Below are 25,823 nucleotides of genomic sequence, written 5' to 3'. Positions count from 1 at the left end.
CCCAGGTCCTAACTAGTCAGAGAGCCATAGACTCAACCATGCCTCTCCCAGACAGTATTCTTCCCTGCTCAGCATATAACACTCTCCCCAACCTTCTGTCTGTTTTCCTTCCTTCTCACATGTCCTACCTTGTCCTCCAGAAATACAATCTCTGCTATATTTGATGCTTTAGAATTAATCATTTTGTCCCCTATAAAGAATGACCATATAGTTGGTCCTACAAGAAATAGTTTTCATATCAAATAGTTATGCTCATGCCTCTTTTTCTTTCAGTTGGATGTTGGAAGTTTTGTTTTCATTTTTGAGCATTGTAAATAGACTTTTATTCCTATATTAAGGAGAAACTTTGTTAGTTTGGACACAAGAAACAAAGATAGCGTTATGATTTTAGTCTCTTTCCAGCTATAAGTACTCCATTGCCCATTTCTACTTAGTTCTCAGAAGTTATAGAGAAGTCCAGGACACCTAGACCTCACAACACACCTGTGGGATTGCTACTCATCATATAAACATAGAGCTTGTGGGTAAGATGACACCACATAGGGCTTAAGCAAACTTCCCACCTAAAGATGGCCAGCACAATATAAAGAGGCACACTTACAACATCATAGTGGGCAAAGATTTTCTCAAAGTCCCTTTTCCTTTCTTCAGTAGAGCATGCCTGTGTATGGAAAAAACATTGTCAATCTAGCAGTGGGAAACTGCATCTGTATTACTCTTCTAGGATCTTGAGAAACTTCCATAACTTTGAATCAACGACCCTTAGGATTCTCTGATTCTACTCTGAGCCTGGTCAATCTCTAAGTTAAAAGAGACAAGTAGATGGCTTCCTTTCTTCTCTTCTTCCCCCACACATAGAGAAATGAGGACACGAACCCATTTAGAGAACTGCCACTACTTACATCCATTTTAAATTGGAGAAGAAAGTTTTCCTGAAGAGCCAGAATTCTAAGAAGGGAAAAATAAATACAATCCACGTGATGTAAGCAAATCCATAGCTCTAATATGAGGAAGGTATACATGATTTTGAGAATAGTAGGTGCTTGAGCGATAGGAACATCATAAAAACAAATAGATAAATTGAAAAAATTTCATAAGGACTAAGTCATAACCATAGAGATACTTTAAAAAATTTCATCTTCGTGAGAAATGGGTTTGGGCCCCTGAAAATTCTCTTTCATAAAAGCAACGAGAAAAACTAGACAGAATGGTCAGAACAACTTTTTCAGAACTCTGGAAAACAATTTCTTGCTGCAATCAAGAAAGTGCTTATTATGAAAAAAGTAAACAAAACAAAAAGCAGGTGACTCTTAGGAAGTAAGGTGAGCACGGAGGCATTTAACTTGCCCCAGTGTGTACACAGAGCCTTTAAGGGAAACGGATGTCACTTCCATCACACACCTTGCCAAGTCATTGAGATCCAACCGGCCATCCTTATTTTTATCAAAGATCTTCATCTGAAACACAGAAAGGAAAATGGTTACAATAAATACCTGTAAAGGAACTTATTTGGGTAGTAAGTTTTGTTTCTTTTCTATTTTGACCTTCTGGTGGCAAATCAGCCTAAATGGCCCGAAGAATCCATCTGCCTGTGAGAAAATTAGTATTTGCTCCAGAATGAATTGCATTTTGGCTTCCGAGTGATGGGTTGTAGCCTTGAGACCCCTTGCCCAAGGTCTCAATGGCCAGGACCTCATATTTCATGAGAATCTAGAGTCAGCTGGGAGCTCTAGCCCATGTCCTCCATATTCTGGGTCCCAGAATGACAGAATAGCTGTCATCCAGCAATATTCACAGTTACCATAGTAGAAAGAGACAATGGCAACTCACTACTGAAAGAGGTCACTAGTCACACCTAATTTTAAAGAGGCAAAGCAGTGAGCTTAGGAGGAGCACAGTGTTTTGGTGAATCACAGTAATAACTACGACAGCTCCTGATGGACAACATAGGATTTTTGCATAATGATTACAAGCTTGCAATCTGGGTTCTTGCTTCGAGTCAGGGTCTTCTGGAATCATTTGATAGCCCCATGTAGCACATCAACATGTAAACCTAGAGGACTTGCCCTGTGGATCACAGGAGAAATCTCACTTCTCCATGAAGCCAGAAGGAATTAAGGCTGAGCCTTACCTATCAGAGAAAGTTTTAACATGGTCCAAAGAGCCTGTTTACATTATGAGGTCAGACAAAGCTTTAAACAAGATAGCACTTCCAAGTACACCCAAGCAGCTCAGAGAAGTACCCTGAGTTGTAGAAATCCATGGGAGGTCATCCACCTTTAGTTAGTATTTAAAACCAAGGCTCAACAAGCTGAGGTCCCCAGTAGAGTGAGGGTATTCAGAGATAGGGAAGGCAGCTCAGGACTGAGCCAAGACATGTCTCAGGTTGGCCTGGATCACAGAACGATAGTGAAGGAAGCAAAAGGCAGGGCAGCCACTTTAACCCGAGCATGGAAGGACAAGAGCTAGGACCAGGGTGGAGAACAGGGACCTGCTCAACCTTGTATAATTTTCTTGTCGGCCAGAGTGTCAGAATTAAATGTACTGCTCTACAATATTTCAATTTCCATGTTCTAATTTGGTACATGCACTTTTATTTCCTAGACATAGTATCTTGCACTTAATAAAATTAAATATTATCTAATAACATCCCAGCACCTCTTGATTCAGTGTCATAGTAGAACTGTATTAATAAGCCATTTCCTTCCTTGTGGAGAACAGGGATAAGACAAGGCGTGCAGATCTCAGCATTTCTCTTCCAATGGGCTACCCTGCCTTGATTCATTCATTACCATGCCTCAGACAGCTCTCACATGTGCCAATCCTCATTCAGGTTAATTTGAATTCATTTAGTAGGTTACATCCCTTAAGTAAAGCATTTGATGCTAAGCCTCAGAGCCCGATCTTTAAAGCAGTGTTGCCACTAGTGCGTTCATTGCTCAAAAGAAGCCACTGCAGCAGCAATAATGTGATTTCACACTTGGCAAGTCACTTAGAGCTCAGAGTGCAGAAGTCTTTTTTTTTTTTTTATTTTACAAAAGTAGAGTTTCTAAAATCAATACCCCCAAAGGGTTCTAGGAAAATGAAAAAAGTCTTTTTAAAACATCAAACTGTTTATTGGAAAGAAGAGTCACTTCTATAACAGAAAAGAAAAGTAAAAAGACTGGCCAAAATCTCATTAAACTCATCTTGTCTTCTTACTCAGCTCACATCTTGAGGTGGAGATGCACCAGCTCTCTCCACCTTTAGCTCTCGCATCAGCACATACGGCTGACAAGGGGCCACTTGGAGTCTCATCAGTCATGGGTTTATCACTCTGGGACAATTTAGAACAAAAGTGAGTACTTACCTGCAGCCTATGTGGGCAGAAGAGCCACCAGGTTTTAGCAATGAAACAGACACAGACTTACAGGACTGTCACAGCCAATGACAGTTCTCAATCTGCACCCTTTAGAGTTGGGTCCCACATCACTGGTCCCTCTTAGCTACTTCACAGAACTCTAGGCTGATGGTTCTGAGCTCAAAGCCAGCAATAATCACATACTGCCAGATTGTCTTCAGTTCAGGAATCACCACCAAAGATAGTACCATGCAGAGGTTTCTTGAAGCCCAAAGACTGTGAATAAAAGGGTTCTGGGCACCCGCGGCTGCTCTGTGAGGTTCAGTGTCTCTTTTCAGCCACGGGCTGCACTGGCTTTGCACACTGTCTGCCTGTGTCCTCACAATGGGCCGCCTGAGCAAGGCAGCCCCTGGTCTTTATGTGGCATGACTCACTCTTCTCTCTCCTCTCCCTTCCCCAAGTAAATGAATTTTCTTCTCTTCTCCAGAACAATTTTGTAGAACTCTTAATTTCCATTGTATTTCATTTATTTGTTTTCGGCTTGGTGTTTAATAAGTTGGCAATTCTTAACATCATTTAGGGACCTTTTTTTTTCGGGTCTGGGAATGGAACCCAGGGGCATTCGACCTTCGAGCCACACCCCCTGCCCTATTTTTTATTCTTTATTTTGAAACAGGGTCTCCCTGAGTTGCAAAGGGCCTCACTAAATAGCTGAGGCTGTCTGTGAACCTCGATCCTCCGGTCTCAGCCTCCCAAAATGCTGGGATTACAAGCGTGCGCCACAACTCCTGGCTCACTTAGGAACTTTATAAGGAGAAAAAAAAAAGGAATTTTTTCTAGGTAACATGCAACCCACCAGGCATCCCACAAGGGATCCAGAGCCATAGTGGGGGTACAGGATCACAAGGAATCAGGCAGAAAGGGAGGAGGGCCTTAAGAAGTAACGGTCACATTTAGTTGTAGCTGACCATTGAGTAACAATTGAAAATTCAGTTTAATTTGCATAAAGCAGTCTCTGTGTGCCCAGCCCCAACTGAGGGCTGGGATATGGCAATAGATGCCAGCATTGGCCTCTGATGGGTCTTGTTGGTGCCAGCCTCGTGCAGAGCATGGTCCCTCTGTTCAAATCCCAGAGTAGACCCCAATCTCACTCAAACTTCACGGTGCCTAAGAAGCCAGATGTGGCTCCCAGTTAGTCTCCTCCTTGCTTTCTCTGTTCCAGCCTCACTGGTTCTTCTTGTTGGAAAAATCCCAGGCGGGTTCCCATTCTAGGGCCCTGCCTGCTGCACCCTCAGGCCTTCCTCACAGCTCACCTTCCCAAAGGGTACCCTGGAAGCCTGCTAGAAATTACACCTTCTCCCCTGTCCCCACCGCAGCTACCCTGCTGGCACATTCAGCCCTGCCTGGCTCTGCTTTCTCATTTTTCCATAACACTCATTATTCTCTGTCATGCAATATAATTTATTATTCATTTCATTTATTGTGGATTGTCAATCTTGCCTCTGCCTGTTATGTCCACTGTTAAATCTCCACGGACTAGAGTAGTACCTGGGGCTTGATACATATTTAACAAATGTTCATGGAATGAATTAAATAAAGGACTATAAAGTAAAGATGCTGACATTCACACTGTGCTATGTGGACACAGAGCAGGGGTACTAGGATTCACTTTGGAAGAAGGTTCTTGAAGTTTTTTGGGGTTAAGATAATATCAAAGAACCATCTGCATCCTGAAGGATAAATAAGAACCAGATGTAGAAAAGGGGGGAGGGGAAGGGAAGAGCTGAGCTATATTAAGAAGTCAGAAGGTAGTGGTTGATTATTGTTAGCGGGAGTTGGGGAGACGCCCTGAGTCAAATGGCTGTCTGCTAGAAGAAACATATAAGAGATTCAAAATGCAAATAAATTCATCATGTAACTCATGTTTTATAAGTTAATAAAATTGAGGTAACAACAGCCAGTGTCAACATTCTGTTAAAACAGCATTTAAAATATGCTCTGCTAGAAGAAACACCTCCTTGCCTGGCCCGCTGGCAGTTTCAGCCTGATTTCCGTTTCATATTATTTATTCCATTATAAGGTTTAAATGGAGCTTAGGTAAAAAAAAAAAAAAAAAAAAAAAAAAAAAAAAAAAAAGCTAGAGTCTATTCTGCAGCTGGAAAACTGCTTCCTGCTTCTGGGGGATTTTCTGCTTCAACCTTGAGTGCTATGCACATATTTACTTGGAAATCTGAACATTGTGTTGCATGCTATTAAGTCAACATAGTAAGAAGCTGAATTGTTTCCTTAATTGAGAAGCTGCCCTGGGATGTGACCGTCTCTCTGTTTGCTCCAGTCCAGACCATTTATAAGTTGTCATGGTCAAGAGCACCATCTTTCTTCCCAGGACACTCATTTGACCAGGACTCATTTGACTCAGTGCAATCAAAGTCCAGAGCAAGAGGCAGGGGATCCAAGACTAAAAACCTGGAGCCCTTGCTCAGCTTTCAGCTCAGCTGGTGCCTTTGCTTTTCTCAGTTATCTCATTCTTAGAATGAGTTTTACTACTTGGAATCACTAATAAAAAGGTCCATACAAATCAACTAAGTGGCACACATTTTAGCAGATACTCACAGACTCTAGTCAGTGGTATGCAAGCCTTCGCCACAAGGCTCAAGAATACTTTGTATAGCTGGGCGTGGCGGCGCATGCTTGTGGTCCCAGTGCTTGGGAGCCTGAGACAGGAGGATCGCACAAGTTCAAAGCCAGCCTCAGCTACTTAGTGAGACTCCCAGCAACTTGGTGAGACCCTGTTGTCAAATAAAATATAAAATAGGTCTGGGAGTATAGCCCAGAGGTAGAAAAGCCAATGGGTTCCACCCCCAGTACCACACGCACACACAAAAGAATACTTTATATAATAGATGCAATAATCCCACAAGTGCACAATGAAACCTAGGTCAGTAAATGTCTTGTTTGCTGATTAAGAAACCAGCAGACCTGATGAGAATGAAGTGTACATGTGAGGCTGGAGAGGGGCCAGGCAAAGGCCACAGGAAGAGGAAGGTCTAACTGTATACAAACAGCGACCAGGACAGGGAGAGACACGTCAAGTCAGGCATCAAGACTGAATGTGAGAACCAGTTCACCAAAGGCCTCTTCTACATTACCATGTTCCAGGGAGCTTAACACCAAAAGAGTCTCAGAGTCATTTGGGACAAGGATGCCATGAGAGACCTCTGACATATTGACAATTTAGACCACAACTATTCAATAAGAGCCAGTATATCTGGCATGTGTTAGGTCCTATACAGCATGCAAAATGTATCGTCACCCTCACAGTAGTGAGGTACGATTAACCCCCGTGTTACAGCAGAGGTTAACAAAGTTGAAAGCATTTTCCTAAGCCATCGCTACTAGAGGAAAGACGCCCATCCTGCATCTATTTGGCTTTCCACTGCACTAAGTCAGCACTAAATCATTGCATGAGCAGATTCCTCTGCCCTGGTGAGAGGCAGCATCCATCTGTTCGGTCCTGATCGTGTAGGTTCGTGTTTACTTGTCTCTATGTGACTTTGACTAACTTTAGGTCTAGTGCTTAGAAACCTAATGCAGACTGCACTCCCCAGAGGCAGGTGAACAACAGCCTTCTTTCTTAAACACAGGCACTCTGTTCCCAAGAGAAGCTAACACAGCTGCCTGTTAGCCAGTGTCCTCCAGAGACGAGGCTTTCTCACACATCCGCTTAGCCTGCCCACACTCTCCAAGACCATGGGACCTGCCCTTCATCACTCACCAATGTGCCTGTACACTCTGCCAGCTTCGCCTCAGAAATGGCCTTCTTGTGGTGGAGAAAGAGGTCTCGCAGGAAGTTCTGTGACACCAAGAGAAAATTGACATTTTATGCACTAAGCAAATAGCAGCAAAGGTCTTGTTTTAGGGACTGTGGTTTCTGTGTTTCAAGGAGGAAGTAAAATGCTTGTAACAAGCAGGAAATCCAAGAGTGGAGGGTTGTGACTATCTGCAGGGAGCTCGTGGGACCCAGAGGATAGCTTAAGGCCTAAAAATTCATAACTACTCAATTATAACTCCTCCCCCAAAAGCAAAGCACCCCGCACTTTCTAACTTCTCTAAACAGGATTACGTCCCTTTAAAGGAACAAATTCAAAGCCATGTATTTCAGGCCTGTGGAAATCAAACTCATGATACGGATGGGTCAAATTCCTACTGATAAGCCCACCCTTTGCCAGTGACAGTTCCCAGCGACACTTACGTACAGCTCCGCAGCTGATATGAAGCCGCTGCTGTCAGCATCATATTTGCGCCAAATCTGAAATGCACACAAATCATTAATTTGTATATCCTCAAATACTTAGAAATTGACTTATGCTATGTCTCCTTATATGGTCCAACATCTGAAAACAGCACCTAACTGGGTGCAAATAAAACTTTTTACAGGTGCAAAACATTTTACTGGGTGCAAGTAAAACTTTGTAGGCTTTCTTGGTGATAGTGATTGCTTGGGAGAGCTCAGCAGTAATGAATCACTGAAAAAGTTCATCTGAAAACTTCCAAGAGGAAAGATAAGAAGGGTTGAACTTCAATTTGGAGCAAGACAGAAATTGCCTCTTAGACAATTCTTATAATACTATGGAGATAACTCTTTAAATATGTAGCTGAGCTGGTAAGAAAGTAAGAGGATTTGTAGCAGACTCAACATGACCATGAGGCACACATCGGAGATGTTACTTTAGCTAAAGCCTGTCTTGTGGGTTCCTGACAAGGCAGGCTGTCACTTGGACAGAATACTGTTCTATGGTAGACAGGAGAGAAATCCCGAGACTCACGCAAGGTGGGAAGTCAGATTGAGTCATGTGTTTTAAACTAAAACTCCAGATAGCAATTCCTCAACGAAAGGGCAAACAACATTACACTGCAGAAAAGTCTCCTGAGGAATCTGGCCTCTGGCACCTTGGTTCTGGGTGCAGGGGATAAGTTACTTCTGATAATCCAGTAGCAAGCCATCCTTCTCACTGGTTTGAGGCCACATTCACCCAGCTGAAGAAATGATCTCATACTGAACTAAAGAGCTGAAAATTTCTGAGGAAAACCATGACCTGCTTTCTTTAATAAATGATACTACAATAACCACTTCTGATTATCCTTACAGAAGATCAGTTAGCACGCTCCCTGACTCCTACACGAGAGGAAAAATAGCATGAAGTAATTATTTCAGTAAATAGATCCTCCTGGCTTCCTAAATGGGTTGTCGGTGCTAACAGCTTCTCAGTGGAATTGGGGCCCTGACCACAAACCCTCCTGCAAGAGTAATGGAATGTGCTGATGTTGATGCTGATTTTGAGTGAGAATGGTTCAGAAACATCACTTCCTTCAATCTCTGTGGATTATATCTGAATTTGGCTAGACTTACAAAATCAGCGAGTTAAACTGATGTATATTCTAACTTTTACTGGGTGAATATGCCAAAACTATGAGACCTTCAAATAATTTTATAAGAAATGTGGGTTTTTTTTTTTTGTACTAGGGATTAAACTCAGAGGCATTCTACCTCGGAGCTACACTACTAATCCTATTTTACTTTTATTTTAAAACAGGGTCTCACTAGGTTGATGAGAGTCTCACTACTTGCTGAGGCTGTTCTCGAACCTATGGTCCTCTTGTCTCAGCCTTCCAGGTACTTGGATTACAGGCATGCACCAACATGTACTGCTTTATAAAACATTTTGACATTTATTTATTTATTTACTTTTGGCAGTACTGGGATTGACCCAGGTTGTCATGCATGTTAGGCAAATAGTCCACCATTGAGCTACATTCCTAGTTCTCTTTCCGTTTTATTTGAGACAGGGTCTATGTTGCCCAGGCTAGCTCCAAACTTGTCATCCTCCTGCCTCAGCCTCCCGAGTCTCTGAGACTACAGATCTGGGCCACTGCACCTAGCTTTATAGGCTTTTAAAATGCTATTCTCCACCTAAATGATCTTATAATTTTACTACAGCAGCCACTGGAGAAACAAATATTTTCAGTTCCACATAACATATTCAGCAAGCTTATCTATAAACAATAAAGACAAAGTAAAGAGATTTTCAGACAAACAGAAATAATTTACTACCAACAAACTCCCAGGAAAGTTTATCTTCTAGAAAGAAAAAAGAAAAAGAAGAAACTGTAAGACACAAAAATGAATAGAAGGCAAAGATGATGGTAAATATGTAAATACATTGAAATAAATTCTCAATGCATAAAATTTGTAGGGTTAAAGAAAACAAGATAAAAACAATATTCTAGATAGTAGTAGCACTTGAGCTGGTAGGTATGTATTAAGATTTAAGAGCCAAGGTCCTTTGGTTCAGGGGAAATGTAAAGTCATTAACTTAAAATGTCTTAAACTGTATAGGGTATAATGGGTTTTAACCAATTTAATTTAAAAAAAAACAGCTCAAGAATCCACAATGATATTGGGGAGGGGGGAGATACTGTACAGAGAAATAGAAAGTTTTTCTGTACATAATTAACTAACAAACTAGAAGAAAACAGAACACACACACATATTAAGAGAAAAAAGGCTTCTTCATACCATCTTTTTTTCCTTTTCTCAGAAATATTCTAGAATAAAAAAGGTCTAATATTTAAGTGCTTTTTTTCTGATGTTAGAAATAAAACATGTTCATTGTACAAAATTAATTAAATGCAAAAGAGAAGTTTACAACATCCAGAAATTCCTGCCTCAGATATAATCGCGTATTGTTTTTGTGTTTCCTTTCCGTACACATCTTGTTCACGTTTCTGTTACATATACGCCAAAACTGAGTTGTAGGTTATTTCATCTGCACTTTGTTTAATTTATCATGTTCATTTAAAACTTTCTGTGAGCATCTTTTAAATAGAATTAAAATCATTTTGAAATGTCACTTAAAATAACTTTTAAATAATTATGATTCTACACACAACTGGAAAAAACACAAGTACAAAAGAATATGAAAATCCCCTGAAATCCTACCACTTGTAAACCACTATTTATCTTATGGGTTCTTACCTACTATTTTATCCATGTAGGTGACTGTTTTTTAAACAAAATTAAGATCACACTACATATACAGTTTTGTTTCTGAATACTATATTGCACATCCTCCGTCTCATTCAGTATTCTTTGGAAATCTGATATTTAGCAATGCACACATAAAACTTGACAACAGAATTGTCCCTAATAAATCCTAGAAGGGTGCCTGGCATATGGCAGTGCTCATAAGTATTTGTGGAAGAATAAATTACATAAACATACCATTAGTTATTTAATTTGTCCTTCATTGCTAGTTATCCATGTTATTTTCAATTTAACTCTAAGCAAAGCTACAACATTCTACGTACATCCTCTACGAAAAAACTTTTGTCTACATCTTTGATTAGATCCAAAAGATACATGCCTGGAGAAACAGAATTATTAAGTCAAAAGGCAAAGATTGTTTTAAGTTAACTCTGGATAATGAAATTTTAAAGGTTCCTGATTGAATTTTTGTAAAATTACTTCCTATAAAATGATCCCACCGTCCATTCCCACCAGCAGAGTATTGGTGACAATCTCAGGGCTTCTTTAATTGCACTGCCTGTTTTTATGGATCCTTTTAAAATCTTTTCCACTTTGATTGTAAACCATGCGTTATTTTAATTTACATTTCTTGGGTTACTGGCATGCACTTATGGTCCATTCTCCTTCCTTCTGTGAATTTCCTATGCATGTGCTTGCTCAATTTTACATGAAGGTAAAAATAGTGCCAAAGGATGCTAAGCTGTCATCTCCTGTATGGGGACATAGCCACTATCTCAGGAGGAAGCCCTGGATGCAATGGCTGTCTTGAATCTGCACTGTGACCGGAAGAACCCTGACCTGTCCTCCCTTGTCATTTTTCATCAAGGACAGTAAATAAAACCTAGAGGCTGAGCGAGGGATTCACCCAGAGGGAAAGAGGCCAGAGAAACCACCTATAGCGCCTTCAGCTTTTACTCAAGCCCAGTGGTGCAAGCAGAAGGTCCACTGGCTGGACCAGTGAACTAATAAATTATGTTTGGACAATGGTACTGTGCCTTCAAAACTAGAACAAGCTGCCAACACTAAAAAAAAAATATGTAGTTTCATAGAGAGGCTGGATTTAGAGAAAACATCCTCAAAAGCAACAGTCACAGGAGCCCCCACAGGGCTGCTGGCTTTCGACAGAACACATGCTCTCCAGTCTCCATGTTCCCCCTCAAGCCCTCCCCTCTCTCCAATCCATCCTGTCACAAACCCACAGGGCCCTTATCTAAGCCTTCCTCGAGCCCAAGTTAAAGGAGGCTGTCAGCTCGGGACAGCTCAGAAAAGCACTGAGAGAGCTGCTGGGGCTGGGGCCAACAGCCTGGCTCATCTCTAAGGGCCTCTTTGCTTGAGCTTGTCTTCTGTGTACAGCTCTCCCATAGGACCCTGGCAGGAGGAGGGCAGCCACACCCCATTTCTCATGGAGACACTTGAACACTCACCTGCATAAACTCCACGCTGCTGTCCAACGGGGTTTCCAGGCGAAAGAACAGAAGAAAGTTTTCATCCTCTGACAAAAACACACTGGCAAGCTACAGGGATGGGAGAATAGCCATCAGTTGCCCTGAACAGTGTCCATGGAAGAAGTGCTCCCTTGATAAAGGCATGGTGGTACATACTTTAGGGCAAAAGGGCTCAAGTCTTTTAGGATAGAGCTCTGTGCTCTTGACTATTGTTCAGTGATTTGTTGATTCTTTCAACAATTATCATAGTCCTACTAAGTATGAAACACCATGAATAGCTGCCTTTCATAAGCTTCAACATATAATGATACTGCTACTACTACTTATGATAATAATAATATCAAATTTATTTAGCACTTAATATGCCCCAGGTACTATTCTAAGAACCTCCAATATTAACTCTACAATAATAGAAAATAAGAATAATGAATAATACTAATATGTGCCAGGCATCATTCTAAGTACCAGTCATACACTCACTCATTTAATCCTAGTAACCACCTATAAGGTACACACACAACATTGTTATCTCTTTCTAATGATGGAAACTGGGCTACATAGAGATAAAGAACTTGTCAAAAGAGTGCATGGTAGGGTCAACACTTCTAGTCCACAATCTCAAGCCCATACTGTTTTGCTGGTGAGATGCTATACATACAGAGTACTTTTAGTACCATATGATGAAGCAAAAATGGCTGCTGGATGGCTTGGTCCTTGATTGTTGACTATGGTTTATAACTTTTATACATCATTAGTGTTTATATGATGCTGCAGTCATCGGTTGAAACAAGCCACTCCAATTCCTCTGTGAGCTCCAGTCTGATTTATTTGCCTGGCTCCCATGAACTAAGGTACCATATTCTCCTCTGTGGTTTCACAATACTAGTGCCAGCACATGGGCAAGTTCGGCTGGGTTCACTGTCAAATCAAGGGGATCGAAGTATATTTTGCTGTCTTTTTTTTTTTTTTTAAGGTACTGGGGATGGAACTCAAGGGCATTCTACCTTTGAGCTATACCTCCAGCCCTATTTTTATTCTTTATTTTGAAACAGGGTCTCACTGAGTTGCAAAGGGCCTCACTAAGTAGTAGTTGAGGCTGTCTGCGAACTGCAATCCCCGTCTCAGCCTCCCAAATGCTGGGATTAAAAGCATGCGTCACCAAGCCCGGCTTGTTGCCTTCTTTCTGAGGTATCCCCATAAACAATAATATTTCTTCTATAACAGAAAAAATCTCTCAGCATCCTGCACGATGCCACAGAGAAGTCTGGAGCACTTGCTGTTGGTGGGTCTTAGAGAAGAAAATAGTGGACAGACATAATCTTAAAAGGTACCTCCTTCATCTGTACGTGACCTTCTTCAGAGATGCTGTGGGTGGTCATGAATCGCTGTCTCATCTGGCGCACACTGTCTTCCATGGATGTGCCCTGCAGTGGGCCACACAAAACCACATTAAAGCTACTGGGATCTCAAAACACAGTTAGGACAGCAAATTTTAATGCACACAGCCTGACCATTACTACTCCACCCCAGAAAGCAGAGTCCTTAGCCATTTAACATGACCCTATCCTGTTGCACAAGACAGATCAACGACAGAGGCTTCTTGAGCACTCAACTGCTTGTCAAAAACTGACTAGGTCAACTTTACAGCTAGTCACTAAAACATGGAGGAAAAGAAGCCAAGAAACTCAAGTGCTGAAAGAATGGGTTTGAATATCATATATTTGGTTGTAAGAAAAGACTGCATTATAATAAATATGTAGATGCTCTTTTCAAGAACTCAGAGGTTTTGTATTTTTAACTTAAAAAAATCGAGTGTTGGGGATTTATTGTTTACTGAAGAGAAGTAATTAAAGAGAGAAAGACACAAAATAATTGTTTGGTTACCGGAGATGTCATATCTCCCTCCCATTGACAACTTTCCTGCACATGCATTTATCTTCTCTGTGGATTTTAGGGTCATTGCAGGAAATAGCCACCTATATCTAATTCAGGAGAGAGGAAAGAAGGGGCAGGTGAGCAAATATTTGTAAAGCACCAGGCAGGGCCTGGGCACTAAGCCAGACATGTGCAAATGGTATCTCATTGAATCTTCAACAGTGGTCGTGGGAGAAACACACTGTACACTTCAGCCCTTAGCATCATGGCTGGCCTCTCAGCCTTTTTTTCTGTAGAGAGTTTTAAAATCTTACATGTTCCAGCTTCTTACACTGACATTGTCCTTTCCCACTCTCCCATCAACAGCTGAGGGAATGGCTCAGGTATTTTGTGGTCTTGATTGAATGGCCTGTCAGTCAAACCCTTTGCTGCTCAGGCAGTCACCTTTTTAATTCACCTTTTGCAAATGGCACCATTCCCAGAGAGGAGGGAATCCAGAAGAGTAACACAAACTCTCTACCTTCTAGAGCTTGAAAGAGGAATATTTCAACTCGTGGCAAGTATATCTGTTGCTGCACTCTGAAGCAAAGTAGATACTTTATTCAGATCAGTCTTGGTGATTTGGAAGCAAAAGAATGAAGGAGGAAAGAATCAGAGAAAAGCCAGGCATAGTGGCGCACACCTGTACTCCTAGTACCTTGGAGAAGGAGACAGGAGGACTGCAAGGTTCAAGGCTAACCTCATCAACTTAGAAAGGACCTTAGCAACTTAGTGAGACCTTTTCACAGTGAAAAAATAAATAAAATAGGGCTGGAGGTGTAGCTCAGATGTAGAGTGCTGAGTTCAACCCCTAGTACCACCAAAACAAAAACAAAAACAAAAAAAGAATAAAGAATGTTAAGTACTCTTCTCTAAGAATCGGAAACACTGCTCTTTCATTTTATTGATGAGGAAACGGGTCCAAAGGAAGACTTGCAGCACAGCTAGACTGGGACCCACGCTTCACACCACATCTACTGCTCCTCAGGGGGCCAGCGCCTCTCAGCAGAGGGCACAGTAGCGAGTAATTTGTACCTGAAAATTGTTGAAATGAAATCCAGGGAAAATTTGGTAACTTGTTTGGGGATTTTTTCCCCCCAAATAGGTTCTGGAAATAAGTTAAATAAGTTAAATAAAAGGATGCTTTAAATGTTATAAGACCCTATAATTTTGAAGCCAGTTCTTGAAGACCCAAGGAGTACCTTGGGCAGCAGAAGTAACTCTATATTTAGAAAGACCCAGAACATTATCACCAGACTTTGGCCCTGGCTTTGGAGTCCTGTCTCACTGAATGCAGGAGGCAGGTGTGGTTGATGTGCTTGATGTGGTTATAAAAATGCTCTGAGGTAACTGGGTGTGGTGATGCATGCTTGTAATCCCAGTACTTGGGAAGCTGGGACAGGAGGGTTGTAGGTTGGAAGCCAGCTTGAGACTCTTGGCAAGTAATTTACTGAGCCCCTGCTTTAAAATAAAAAATAAAATAGGGCTGGGAGTGTAGCCCAGAGGTAGAATGCCCCTGGGTTTAATCTCTAATACCAAGGGGTAAAAAAGAACCTCTAAGATACAGAAAATGTTCTGAGATGAAATGATTTAAGCTAAAGAATCCCCTAATATTATTTTGATTTTCCACATTCCTAGGACTGATGTTGATACCAGAAATATGGAAGTGATAGTTTGCTCTTTCCCTGTCTGACCAAACACAAACTTTTGTCAGAAAATATAAAATTGGAATTGTGCCTCCCTCCTTTTTTTTTTTTTTGACTTTTCACTTATTGCTAGAGGGGTTTAGAGTATGATAAATGGATCAAGTGCATGCAACAGAAAGAGATGAATGAATTCATGCCTCATACAACTCCCAGTTGGATACTAGTTAGGAGTAAATTTTGTTGGGAATAAATTGCAGTTAAGGTAAGTTTATTTACAAAAAAATGAACACTTTTGTTAATAGGAAGTATAGACAGCAACTACATGTGTAGCTGTTTTAAATTAGAAAAGAAAAAGCAAACCTGAGCGACTAGCATTTGAGATTAAGACAATGTATTAATCAAATGGATTTGTGTGTTACAGCTATTCCAGACCATCTGCTGGAGTAATGGCTTTGGTCTTGTATTTAGAAACCTGAAATGATTAAAACGAGAGCACTTGGACAGATTGACTCTAAATACATCAACCAAATGTGCTCACTTGGTGATTATAAACGGAATAGTCAAGGACCTAGTTTTATGAAAATGAATGCCTTCATAAATGAATGCACACCAGAGAAAAATATGAAAAAAGATAGTGATTTGGAGCTGAAATGTCAGATGAAGAAATGGGAAGCAATGCCTGAGTCATTTGTCTAAGACTGGGCAAGTTCTCTGGACTCGGAGGTGACCAATGTCTACGCCTTCCCTGACAGCCTCCTATATTCACAAGGACCAAAGGGTAGTGGTAAGTGTGATGTTCTTCATAGCCTCACTTGGGTTGGAAAACTCACAAATTGGAATGTCTGTGATAGATGTACTAACTCTAGATCTTAACATCTTTTTCATATGTAAGAGGGTAAGCTTCAATTATCCTGCATGAGATAATCTGCTGGTGAATGGGAAGAAAAAAGGTCCAAAATAAACACTAGAAAAACTAAGGATCTGAGAGGATACTATCTCACTATAAAAATGTGCACACAGTATGTGCTTCCACAGGTAAAAAGCACTTTACACTGCTGTTGCCTTGCTGTGGAAGAGGCAGGACAGAACATGATTATTCCCATTTTATGGACAAGAACACTGAGGTTCAAGGAGTTGAATGGCATGCTAATGTCGCACAGCTACTTCTGCAAGAATAGCTACACATTAGAAATCCTACACATTGGATTTCTGTGTCACATACAGCTGCCATTCCCCCACACCATGAGGCTTCTTTGAACGGGCCTTCAGAGACAAACGGCTAAATGTTTACCTCTGTGGAAGAGGAATAGGTATTTTTATATTCCAAGATCTATGGAACAGGTTTTCTCCCTTTGAGGCTTACTGAACACAGATTAGCCTGTCTAGTCTCAGCAACACAGACGGTGTGCATTTCTATTGGGGTATTGCTGTGGTTAATGTTGGTTTCCACTTGACTCAATTAAGAGATGCCTAGAAAACTGCAAAGGTGGTACTTTGGATGTATCTGTGAGGGTGTTTCCCCAGTAGGTTGGCATGTGAGTGGGCCAGGTGGGAAGATCTTCCCTCAGATTGAATGGGCGCCACCCAAATGACCAGGACTGGAGAGGACAAATACGGAAAGCAAACTGATCAACACACACACACACACAACACACACACACACACACACACACACACACACACCCTGAAAGCTGGGACACCCTCATCTCTTGCCTTGGATATCAGAAGTCCAGGCTAGGCCGGGTGTGGTGGCGCACGCTTGTAATCCCTGTGCTTGGGAGGTAGAGACAGGAGGATCGTGCAGGTTTGAAGCCAGCAGCACTGGCTTAAGAGACCCTGTTTCCAAATAAAAATATAAAATAGGTCTGGGAGTGTAGCCCGGAGGTAGAATAGTTTCCTGGAATCCCAGTACCACCAAAAAAAAAAAAAGTCCAGGCTGTCTGACCCTTGGATTCCAGGACTCACAACTGCAGCCTCCTCCCAGACTTCTCAGACTGTCAGCCTCCAACCAAGAATTATACCATTGGCTGCCCTGGTTCTCAGACATTTGGACTTGGACTGAGCCATGCTACCTTCATCCCAGAGTCTCTAGTTGACAGACAGCCTGTCATTGGACTTCACAGCTGCCACAATAGCATGAGTCAATTTCCTAACAAATCTCCTCTTGCAACTCTACATATATAGCCTGTTAGTTCTGTGTCTCTGGAGAACCCTACTAATACTGATGTGCAGGCAGCTGATCAAGCACAGTGGAAGTCACTTGGCAGGGTGGGCCTTCCCTTTAAATCTCACTTGACATTTTAGATTAAGAACTCTGCTGGAAACCATGTGTGAGGGTGCACACCTGTAATCCTGGTACTTGGAAAACTGAGGTAGGAGGATCACAGGTTTGAGGTCAGCCTGGCAACTTAGACCCTCAGCAACTTAGCAAGACCCTGTTTCAAAATTAAAATTTAAACATAGGGCTAAATATATCTCAGAGGTGGAATGCTTCTGGGTTCAATCTCGAGTGCCACAAAGGAAAAAAAGAACTCCGCTGAACAATAAGCACTCTCTGGAACATAGTATGTGTTGAATGAATAGGCCATGTTGGTGGACAATTCGATTTCAAAGCCTATCAACATGGAAGAAAAGCAGCAATAGCCAGGTTCTGCATGACACCTTTCAGACCTCCACCCAATTCCCATGACCAGGACCCAATGTAAAGGAGTTTGCAGTTCCCTCTGCGACAATCCCCTATCGGTCCTTATCTGGGATGCCAGGCCCCAGAAGGACATCTGTAAACTCCAAAGCATTGAAAGAGGCCCTAGAGGTGGTATAATCTGAACGTGAGGAAGGCTTGCACACAGAAACTATGCTCAGTAACAGACTGGCTAGATACATTCCCCAGCGTGAGGCCAATTCTAAGCAATGGTAAAGAAAAGGGTTTGAGGGAAAATGCACAGCAGTAACAGCAGCTGGCAGTCATTTCCCCAGAGGCTAGGAGGAGCAAGAATTATGCTAGGCTGCTGGCTCAGAGATATATCAGCAAGCATCTTATTAGAAACCTCAAGCCCTTCTTCTGAGGTTCCCATGACCCATAGTCAGCTGGGGGAAGAAAAGCCACACAGGCCTCTGAGAATCACTTTCTACTCCCAAGCACTAGAGTGAAGGGCTGCTTGGCAGGGAGGCCCTGCTCCTGGAACCCCTGGGCTCACTGGGTTCCACCCATCTATAGTAGGTGTCACAAGGAAATGGTGACTACAGCCCTATTGAGCTTGTTGAGGGCCTTCTCTTTGCACATCAGGGGAAAAGCCCAGAATTAGTAACAGTTTCTTTAATTATATTTATGAGGTGACCTCAAGTGACCAGTAAAGGTCCCTACACCAGGCCTCCACAGTTATAAAACAGTATCTGAAAGAGAGCCCAAGGCAGGTGATCAATCTCCGGTTAACAGTTTACACAATCTATCAAATCTCTCTTCCTAGTCAAGTGCTGAGATTAGGGGTCTGGGGCCACTGCCAGGGCTCAGTGGGACTCCCCAAGATTAGAATCCCCCATCCATGGCTGGCAAAATGGCACCTGGAGCACAGGTTCCTGGGCCACTGGGGCCTTGGCATTCACAGATGGAAGTAGGAGCCCTGTGGGCAAGACTGAAGGCTTCACTGAGGCTGTTGGCATGGAAACGGGGTGGCAATATTGAAGGTAGCTATCAATTGGGGAGAATTCCTCATCTCTGCTAGTGCCTTAGCATGGGTGCAGAAATGAGAGATCAAGATAAGTGTGCACAAAGATCTGACCAGAGGAAAGAAGGGCTCGGTCTCCATTCCTCCTACCAACATCCCTTCCCCTTACAGGCTGCTCAGGGGTGGAGGAATGAAAGTGATATGGAAGGGGAGAGAGATTAGAATGGGCTGAAAAGAAAAGAGAAATAGAGGGCTAGAAGGGGGATGAGGTAGAAGAGATAGGGAAGACAGAGGAAAGAGAAATAAAAGACATGGGAAGAAAGTAACTGAGAGAGAACTATGAGAAACAGATAGACTGGAGAAGTAGACAAAGAACTGGAGAAATGGGTGCTAAGTAGTGGGATGAGAGGCAGAGAGATCAGAAAGAAAGGCAAGACACACTAGGAGCTGAGAGCCATGGGACTCAGAGATGAGAAACAAATGAGCAGAAGAAAAACGAGACAGTAAGAAAAAGGCAGAATATGAAAGCCAGACAGATGGAGACCAAAAGGTCTGCGTGGCTCTTGAAGAGAGAGGGCAGCTTCCTCTCTTTTTCTAAGCTGGCTTCCCCAGCCCTGACACCCTCCCCATGTGCTACTCAGCGGTGCAAAGCTCCCAAAACCTTTCACTCGAATTTGACATGGGAAGAGGTGCATTCCATTTTCTTCCAGGTGAACAACTCCAGTCTAAAGATGAACTATCTTTATAGCACGTTTACAAGCAGCTGTCCTCTGCACTGAGCCATCTGCTATGCACACCCAGGTGGGTCTTGCTCCAGATAAACCCCTCCCCAGGCTAGGCTCCTGTGCCTCTGTGGGTTTTCCCTCCGCTCTGGTTCAAGAGTCATCAACAGTTACAGCAAATAAAGTGGTTTACATTAACATACGGACTCTGAACACATTGACTTCTCTCTGCTTTGTCATTCTTTGAGAAGTCTGTAATCTCTTCTAAGAAAATTAATAATGGGAAAAATGGTTTTAAATGGCTTGTCATTTTTCCATCAAAGAAGTACCACGTGTACCAAACACCCAGAACCATAAAGCTCTTAACAACTTTTCCACCTTGTGATCTTTTGATCACTGTAGGTCACCCTATCTCCAGGTTCAAGTCCATTAGCAGAGAGAGAACCACGGAAATTCTTAAAAGAGAGATAATTGAGTCTATAGTTAGTATCGCTGAGCGGATAACAGATGTTGCAATGAAAGTCAGTGACCAGTATGTTTAATGTTATAGTCGTATCTTCTATAAAACCTGCTTAAATCCCTTCATGTTGCTAGGAGAGGGAGAAAAATTACATGCATGCAAGGAAGAAAAGAGGTCAGATGGGATTAATAGGTACAAATCAACACAAGACTTGGACTCTCGTATTTCACTAAGAGACACGTAAATGAATGCTTAGTGCTGCAAAGTACTTACATCTGTACCCAATTTCGTCAACATATGGTGGAAGAAAGCGTCAAGCTCTTTCTCTCTTATGTAACCTTTTTCTAAATGCAAAAAGATAAGCATAAATAATAGTCACTTGCACAGAATAACATGTGACACTGAACATTTATCTAAATTTATTTTTAATCTCACGGTTTGTAAAATCCCCATTGGTGCTATTTCTGGCTATTCCAACAACTAAGTACCAACACTAACCTCTAGAACACATGGATTTCGTTAGTAAATACATGTTTCAGAGAAAATGCTTTATGCTGGGGCTTATATTGGTATTTGGAAAAGGAATAATATTAAATACATGCATTTTAATCAATAACTAGTCATTTAATCAATGACTAGTTCTGAAATAAAATCTAACCCAATAATACCTTGGAAGCTTGGAAAAGGTAACATTTAGCAGAGGTAAATGTTTAATACTAGTTAGTAGATTTATTTATTTTATTATTATTATTATTATTATTATTATTATTATTATTATTATTTTGGTGGTACTGGGGTTCCTGGAAGCCCTTCTACATCCGGGCTACACTCCCAGACCTATTTTTACTTTTTTTTAAATTTGGGAACAGGGTCTCCTAAGCCAGCGCGCACGGCTGGCTTCGAACCTGCACGATCCTCCTGTCTCTGCCTCCCAAGCGTGGAGATTACAAGCGTGTGCCACCACGCCCAGCTAGTTAGTAGATTTAAATACACATTTTTTTTATGTTTTTTTCTTTCTTCCTTCCTTTCTTTTCTTTTCTCTTTTTCTTTTTTTCTTTTTTTTTTTTTTTTTTTTTGTAGTACTGGGGATTAAATCCAGGGGCATTCTACCTCTGAGCTGTACCCTCAGCCCTTTAAATTTTATTATTTATTTGTGTGTTTGTTTGTTTGTTTGTTTTGAAGCAGAGTATCACTGGATTGCTCAGAGTCTCCTTATATTGCTGAGGCTGTCTTCAAACCTGGGATCCTCCTGTCTTGGCCTCCCAACCACTGGGATTACTGGTAAGTGCCACCACTCCCACCCAGCTTTCTTTAAAAGGTTTCTTTAATTATTAATAAAAATTAAACAAGAAGGCAAGTAGTCTCATTTTATTTTCAAAAAGAGGGTTATTTTGAGGGATAGAAAGGGGTAAATTTTAAAGTTGATAAACTTCACCCTCCCTTTGAGCAAGTGTGTGCCGGCCAGGTTCAGGGGTCTACAACAAAGTCATTCATAAAAAGACTATCTTTAGGGAAGGTTGACCTCAGATAGCTGGATCTCAGCCTACAAGCCTTGAATAAAGTCTTGATACAGCATATTGTTACACACACACACACACACACACACACACACACACACACACACACACTGGAGAGATAACAGGTTTCTACGGGAGGGACCTGCGGGAAGGGGATGCTCCAGGTCCCGTGTTGGCCAGGCGCGGGGCCATCCCTGCACCTGAAAGTACAGGTGGCTGTTCTCTGTTCTACTCACCGTCCGCATCAAAGCGCTGCCAAGCTTGCCAGAAGCCCGCAGCGTCCCAGTACCCTGGAAGCAGGTCGCGGGCGCTGTCCATGGTGCCGGGGTCTGAGCGCTGCACTAAAGAACTTGGGTTCACGCAGCTACTCTCCTCCCAGACCCCCTCGCCTGTTTGCTTTGCTCTCTGCCGCGGTCCTGCTAGTAGACTGGCTTGAGGGCAGCTGGCAAGGGGGCGGTGGCGCCGCGGTGTCTGGAGAGTCCGCAGCCCGAGCGCTCAGAGGAACCGGCTCCCCAGCCGCCCCGCCCCGTGGGTCCCCCACCCGTCCCCCGCCCGCCCGCCTGTGGTCCCTGCATCCGCGGGGAGCGCCTGCCTGTCTGCGCGCCCCGCCTCAGCGAGCAGGAGCTGTCTCCAGGCCTGCATGCCTCACTGCTTTTGCCTTTTAACTTGCTTCTCAAACTCAGAGAAAGCATCCTCCTTACGTTTGGCTCACCTTTCAAAACTTGTGTCTCCAGAGGTTTTTTAGAGAGAGCTACTCCATTTAAAAGGTATCAGTGCCGGGGGGGCCCTGTAGACTTGATGGTTTGGACGCGGACTGCGATGGGAGGGAGAGATGAAGAGAACCACTAGTGGTGTTAAGGTGACCCTTAGCAAGAATCACTCAACAGCAAGTAAGGAGCCCGGACTGTACAGGACAGGTGCTGCTCTACTACAATGCTCTCTAACAAACAGAGAGACTAGATTGCCAGCCACTGTGGCTTAAGGTGGTTTCACTGGGCTGTTGAAGAAAGGACACATTAAGCCACACTGCTAGGAAGAGTCTAAGGGGGGCATATTGGAGTTCCAGGTGTGAGGCCTAGATGCTTGTGTGAGGCTCCTGGGAAGAGGAGGGGGCTGTCACATAAAGAACAATGGCAAAAAATCAACTGGAGTAGCAGAAAGCTTTCCGGTGATCAGAAGGTTCAGCCTGTGAATAGATGCTTGCTGAAAGAGCAAACAGGCTACTCTGATGAATCCCAGTGCTCTGCAAACCATAATTCTTGACAGATACAAGAGCATTAAGACAGTGTTGGAAGATAGTGGAACAGCAGGAAACATACCGAGACTGTCTCACCAGAAAGGTACCTGAAAATGGAGTGATGGGAGTGGAGACAGAAAAGCCAGAGATGATTTCCCAAGACTGTTATCATCCAGGCAGAGAGTTCAGAGTTAAGGAAATATTCAAAAAGCAACTAGAATCAAGTTAAGGCACATTTTGCAGTTTATGGATTAACCTAGCTCCTTCCGAAAATTCTTATTTAAATGGTTTAGAGCGAGCCTCTACATCGATAATTTTAAAGCCCCCCTACACACACACACACACACACACACACACAACCAAGGATATACTGGAAACAGTGACTAGAAACTTTTGTCTCAAAGTTTCCTGCTACATATAATTGGGTCATTTTATTATTTGGCTATTGCTTTTCTGAAGGAGAATCTGAAAAAGAAAAAAGTTCCTAAGAAATTAACATTACCTTTTTAAAAATCAATATCTTATTTTTTTCAAAAGAGATTGGAATGAATCATTATAAGTCATTCTGGTAAGATTTGACAAATGATGTTTCAAACTAGGAACCACAATGAGGTGTGCCTGTCCCCTACCGATTTCATTTTCTCCTGCAGTCATTTCCTGCTTTCCTCATTAGCATAGCTAATTTATGGTTAGTGGTACAAGAAACAGCAGTGGTCTATAATTTGCAGCATTGCTAATTAACCCTGATGCATGCATTCAATTCTACACTAAAATATCTGCATCATTTTACAAACTCAGAATGATATTTCTAACTAGAAATATAAACAACTATTTATTTGGCATCATTTTTCAATAAATTTTGAACATTCAAACATGATAGAAACCGCACACATTACACAGTAGACCTTAACATTCAAAGAGACAGCCTTGGTTTAATGCCATACCAGCTCCAAAGGACAAAAGAAATAGACAAAAATTATTGTAAAATATTAATCAAAAGAAAAATTTTAAAGCACTGGAAATAGAGCTGATACTTTCTAAAATATCCCTTTTATCGTTTCCTTTGCAATCACACAAACAATAAATCTTATTTAAATCATATAAACTAGAAGCTTAAAAGAAAATATTCCTCCATAATTTGACCATGCAGACAGCCAAAAATAATAATATGCAGGTGTATGTCCTCCTAGTCACTTTTTATATGCGCAAACTGGATTATACTGCTCGGTAATTTGCCTGTTTCTCTTGTTATTATGAATCATATCATAATATTCCCCTATAATGTTCTTTTAATGATGGCATTATAGTTTACTTAAAGCCCTTCTGTTTGGACTTTAAATTTTCCCTAGGTTTCCACTATCACCTAAGTGTTGGCACACTCCCATAATTATTTCTTTGGGGTATAATTCTAAATGCACAAATACTAGGCTGAATAATACATAACAATTCAAGTTTTCAATATATAATGTTAAAAGAGACTCCATCTTGATTTTACCAATTTATTTTCCCATTAGAAGTGAAAGAGAACACCTATTTCTCTTACATTAACAATTTTTTTTTTTTTTTTGGTTGTACTGAGGTTCCTGGAAACCTTTCTACCTCCTGGCTACACTCCCAGATGCATTTTTATATTTTTATTTGGAAACAGGGTCTCTTAAGCCAGCGAGGCTGACTTTGAACCTGTGCGATCCTCCTGTCTCCACCTCCCAAGCGCTGGGATTACAAGTGTGCGCCACCACGCCCGGCTTACATTAACAATTTAAAAAGAAAATCTCTGAATGAGATTGATTCTGAAGTAGTAGTTACAAATTATTTTATGCTGATTGTTTAGTAGCATAGGATTTATTAAGAGGTGGGATGTGTACCAAAATCTGTGACATTTAAGTGGCTCATCCAGGTCCCTCCTGCTCTCTCCAGCCCCATCCCACAACATGTGGCATCTGGCACAGTGACTAGTTAGTCTTTCTATATTGTCCCAAATATACTGGTTTTTTTTTTTTTCTTAAAGGGCTATCTATCACTAAATTATGGAAGGAGACTCTAATAACTATGCAAAAGCACAAAACCAATTCTTTTAGATCTTTACATCTGTCAAAATTAATAGAAACTGTAAATATTTTCCCAGCCACATATGCAGCCATTTTATCACAAATGCAATAATGTAAAAGCATAGCATCACCTCTAAAAATAATTTTCTTTCTCACTTCCCCCCTTTGTTTCTACATTCTTAAGTTATATAGAAGCTTACATATCATTTAGAATTGTAATACACAATACTTTTGAAATCAGTGATAGGCAAAGTTAAATCTAGGTGACCATAGAGAATAAAGACATTATTGAATTTATTTTCTCTTTTTAAACAAATTCAAATATGTTTATTAATTTAAATTTTCTTGGAGATTTTAATATTAACATATTTCAAATCTTGAAGATGAGAATTTAAGTTGCAGGTCTCCTAAATAAGACTGTAATTTTTAAATTATATAGAAGCTACATATCATTTAGAATTATAATGCACAATACTTTTTAAATCAGTGATAGCCAAAGCTAAATCAAACTTTGATGGGAGAGTCTGACTTAAACTCCTCAAAGAGGACTGGGGTATAGCTCAGGGGCAGAGTTCTTGCCTAGCACGCACAAGCAACTGGGTTTTATTCTAATACCACAAAAGCAGGAAGAGAAGGAGGAGGAGGAAAGAAATCCCTCAAACAAACATAACAAGGATTGACTTGTTGCCTGGGAGCATCTGCCTCTGAATTGACAAAATGCACCTCAGCAACTGCTGGGGTG

General features: G+C 41.6%; 1 protein-coding gene across 1 annotated transcript in view; it reads right to left on the bottom strand.

Annotated features, from left to right (window-relative positions):
• SCGN (secretagogin, EF-hand calcium binding protein) overlaps nt 1-22,114 on the bottom strand; it is a gene marked incomplete at both ends in the record, with an annotated part of 29,749 nt that extends 7,635 nt beyond the window's left edge. Inside the window, 9 exons of the mRNA XM_080710296.1 lie at nt 602-661; nt 903-948; nt 1,402-1,457; nt 7,116-7,193; nt 7,593-7,649; nt 11,852-11,941; nt 13,204-13,296; nt 20,553-20,623; nt 22,033-22,114. Coding sequence (XP_080566422.1) covers nt 602-661; nt 903-948; nt 1,402-1,457; nt 7,116-7,193; nt 7,593-7,649; nt 11,852-11,941; nt 13,204-13,296; nt 20,553-20,623; nt 22,033-22,114 — 633 coding nt within the window. The remainder of the gene's footprint in view (nt 1-601; nt 662-902; nt 949-1,401; nt 1,458-7,115; nt 7,194-7,592; nt 7,650-11,851; nt 11,942-13,203; nt 13,297-20,552; nt 20,624-22,032) is intronic.
• Between the last annotated feature and the right edge of the window lie 3,709 nt (nt 22,115-25,823).

Source organism: Muscardinus avellanarius (genome assembly GCF_963383645.1).
Source record: "Muscardinus avellanarius genome assembly, chromosome: 14".
NCBI lineage: Eukaryota > Metazoa > Chordata > Mammalia > Rodentia > Gliridae > Muscardinus > Muscardinus avellanarius.
Note: the sequence above shows the minus strand (reverse complement) of the source record. Positions and strands in the feature narration are given on the sequence as shown.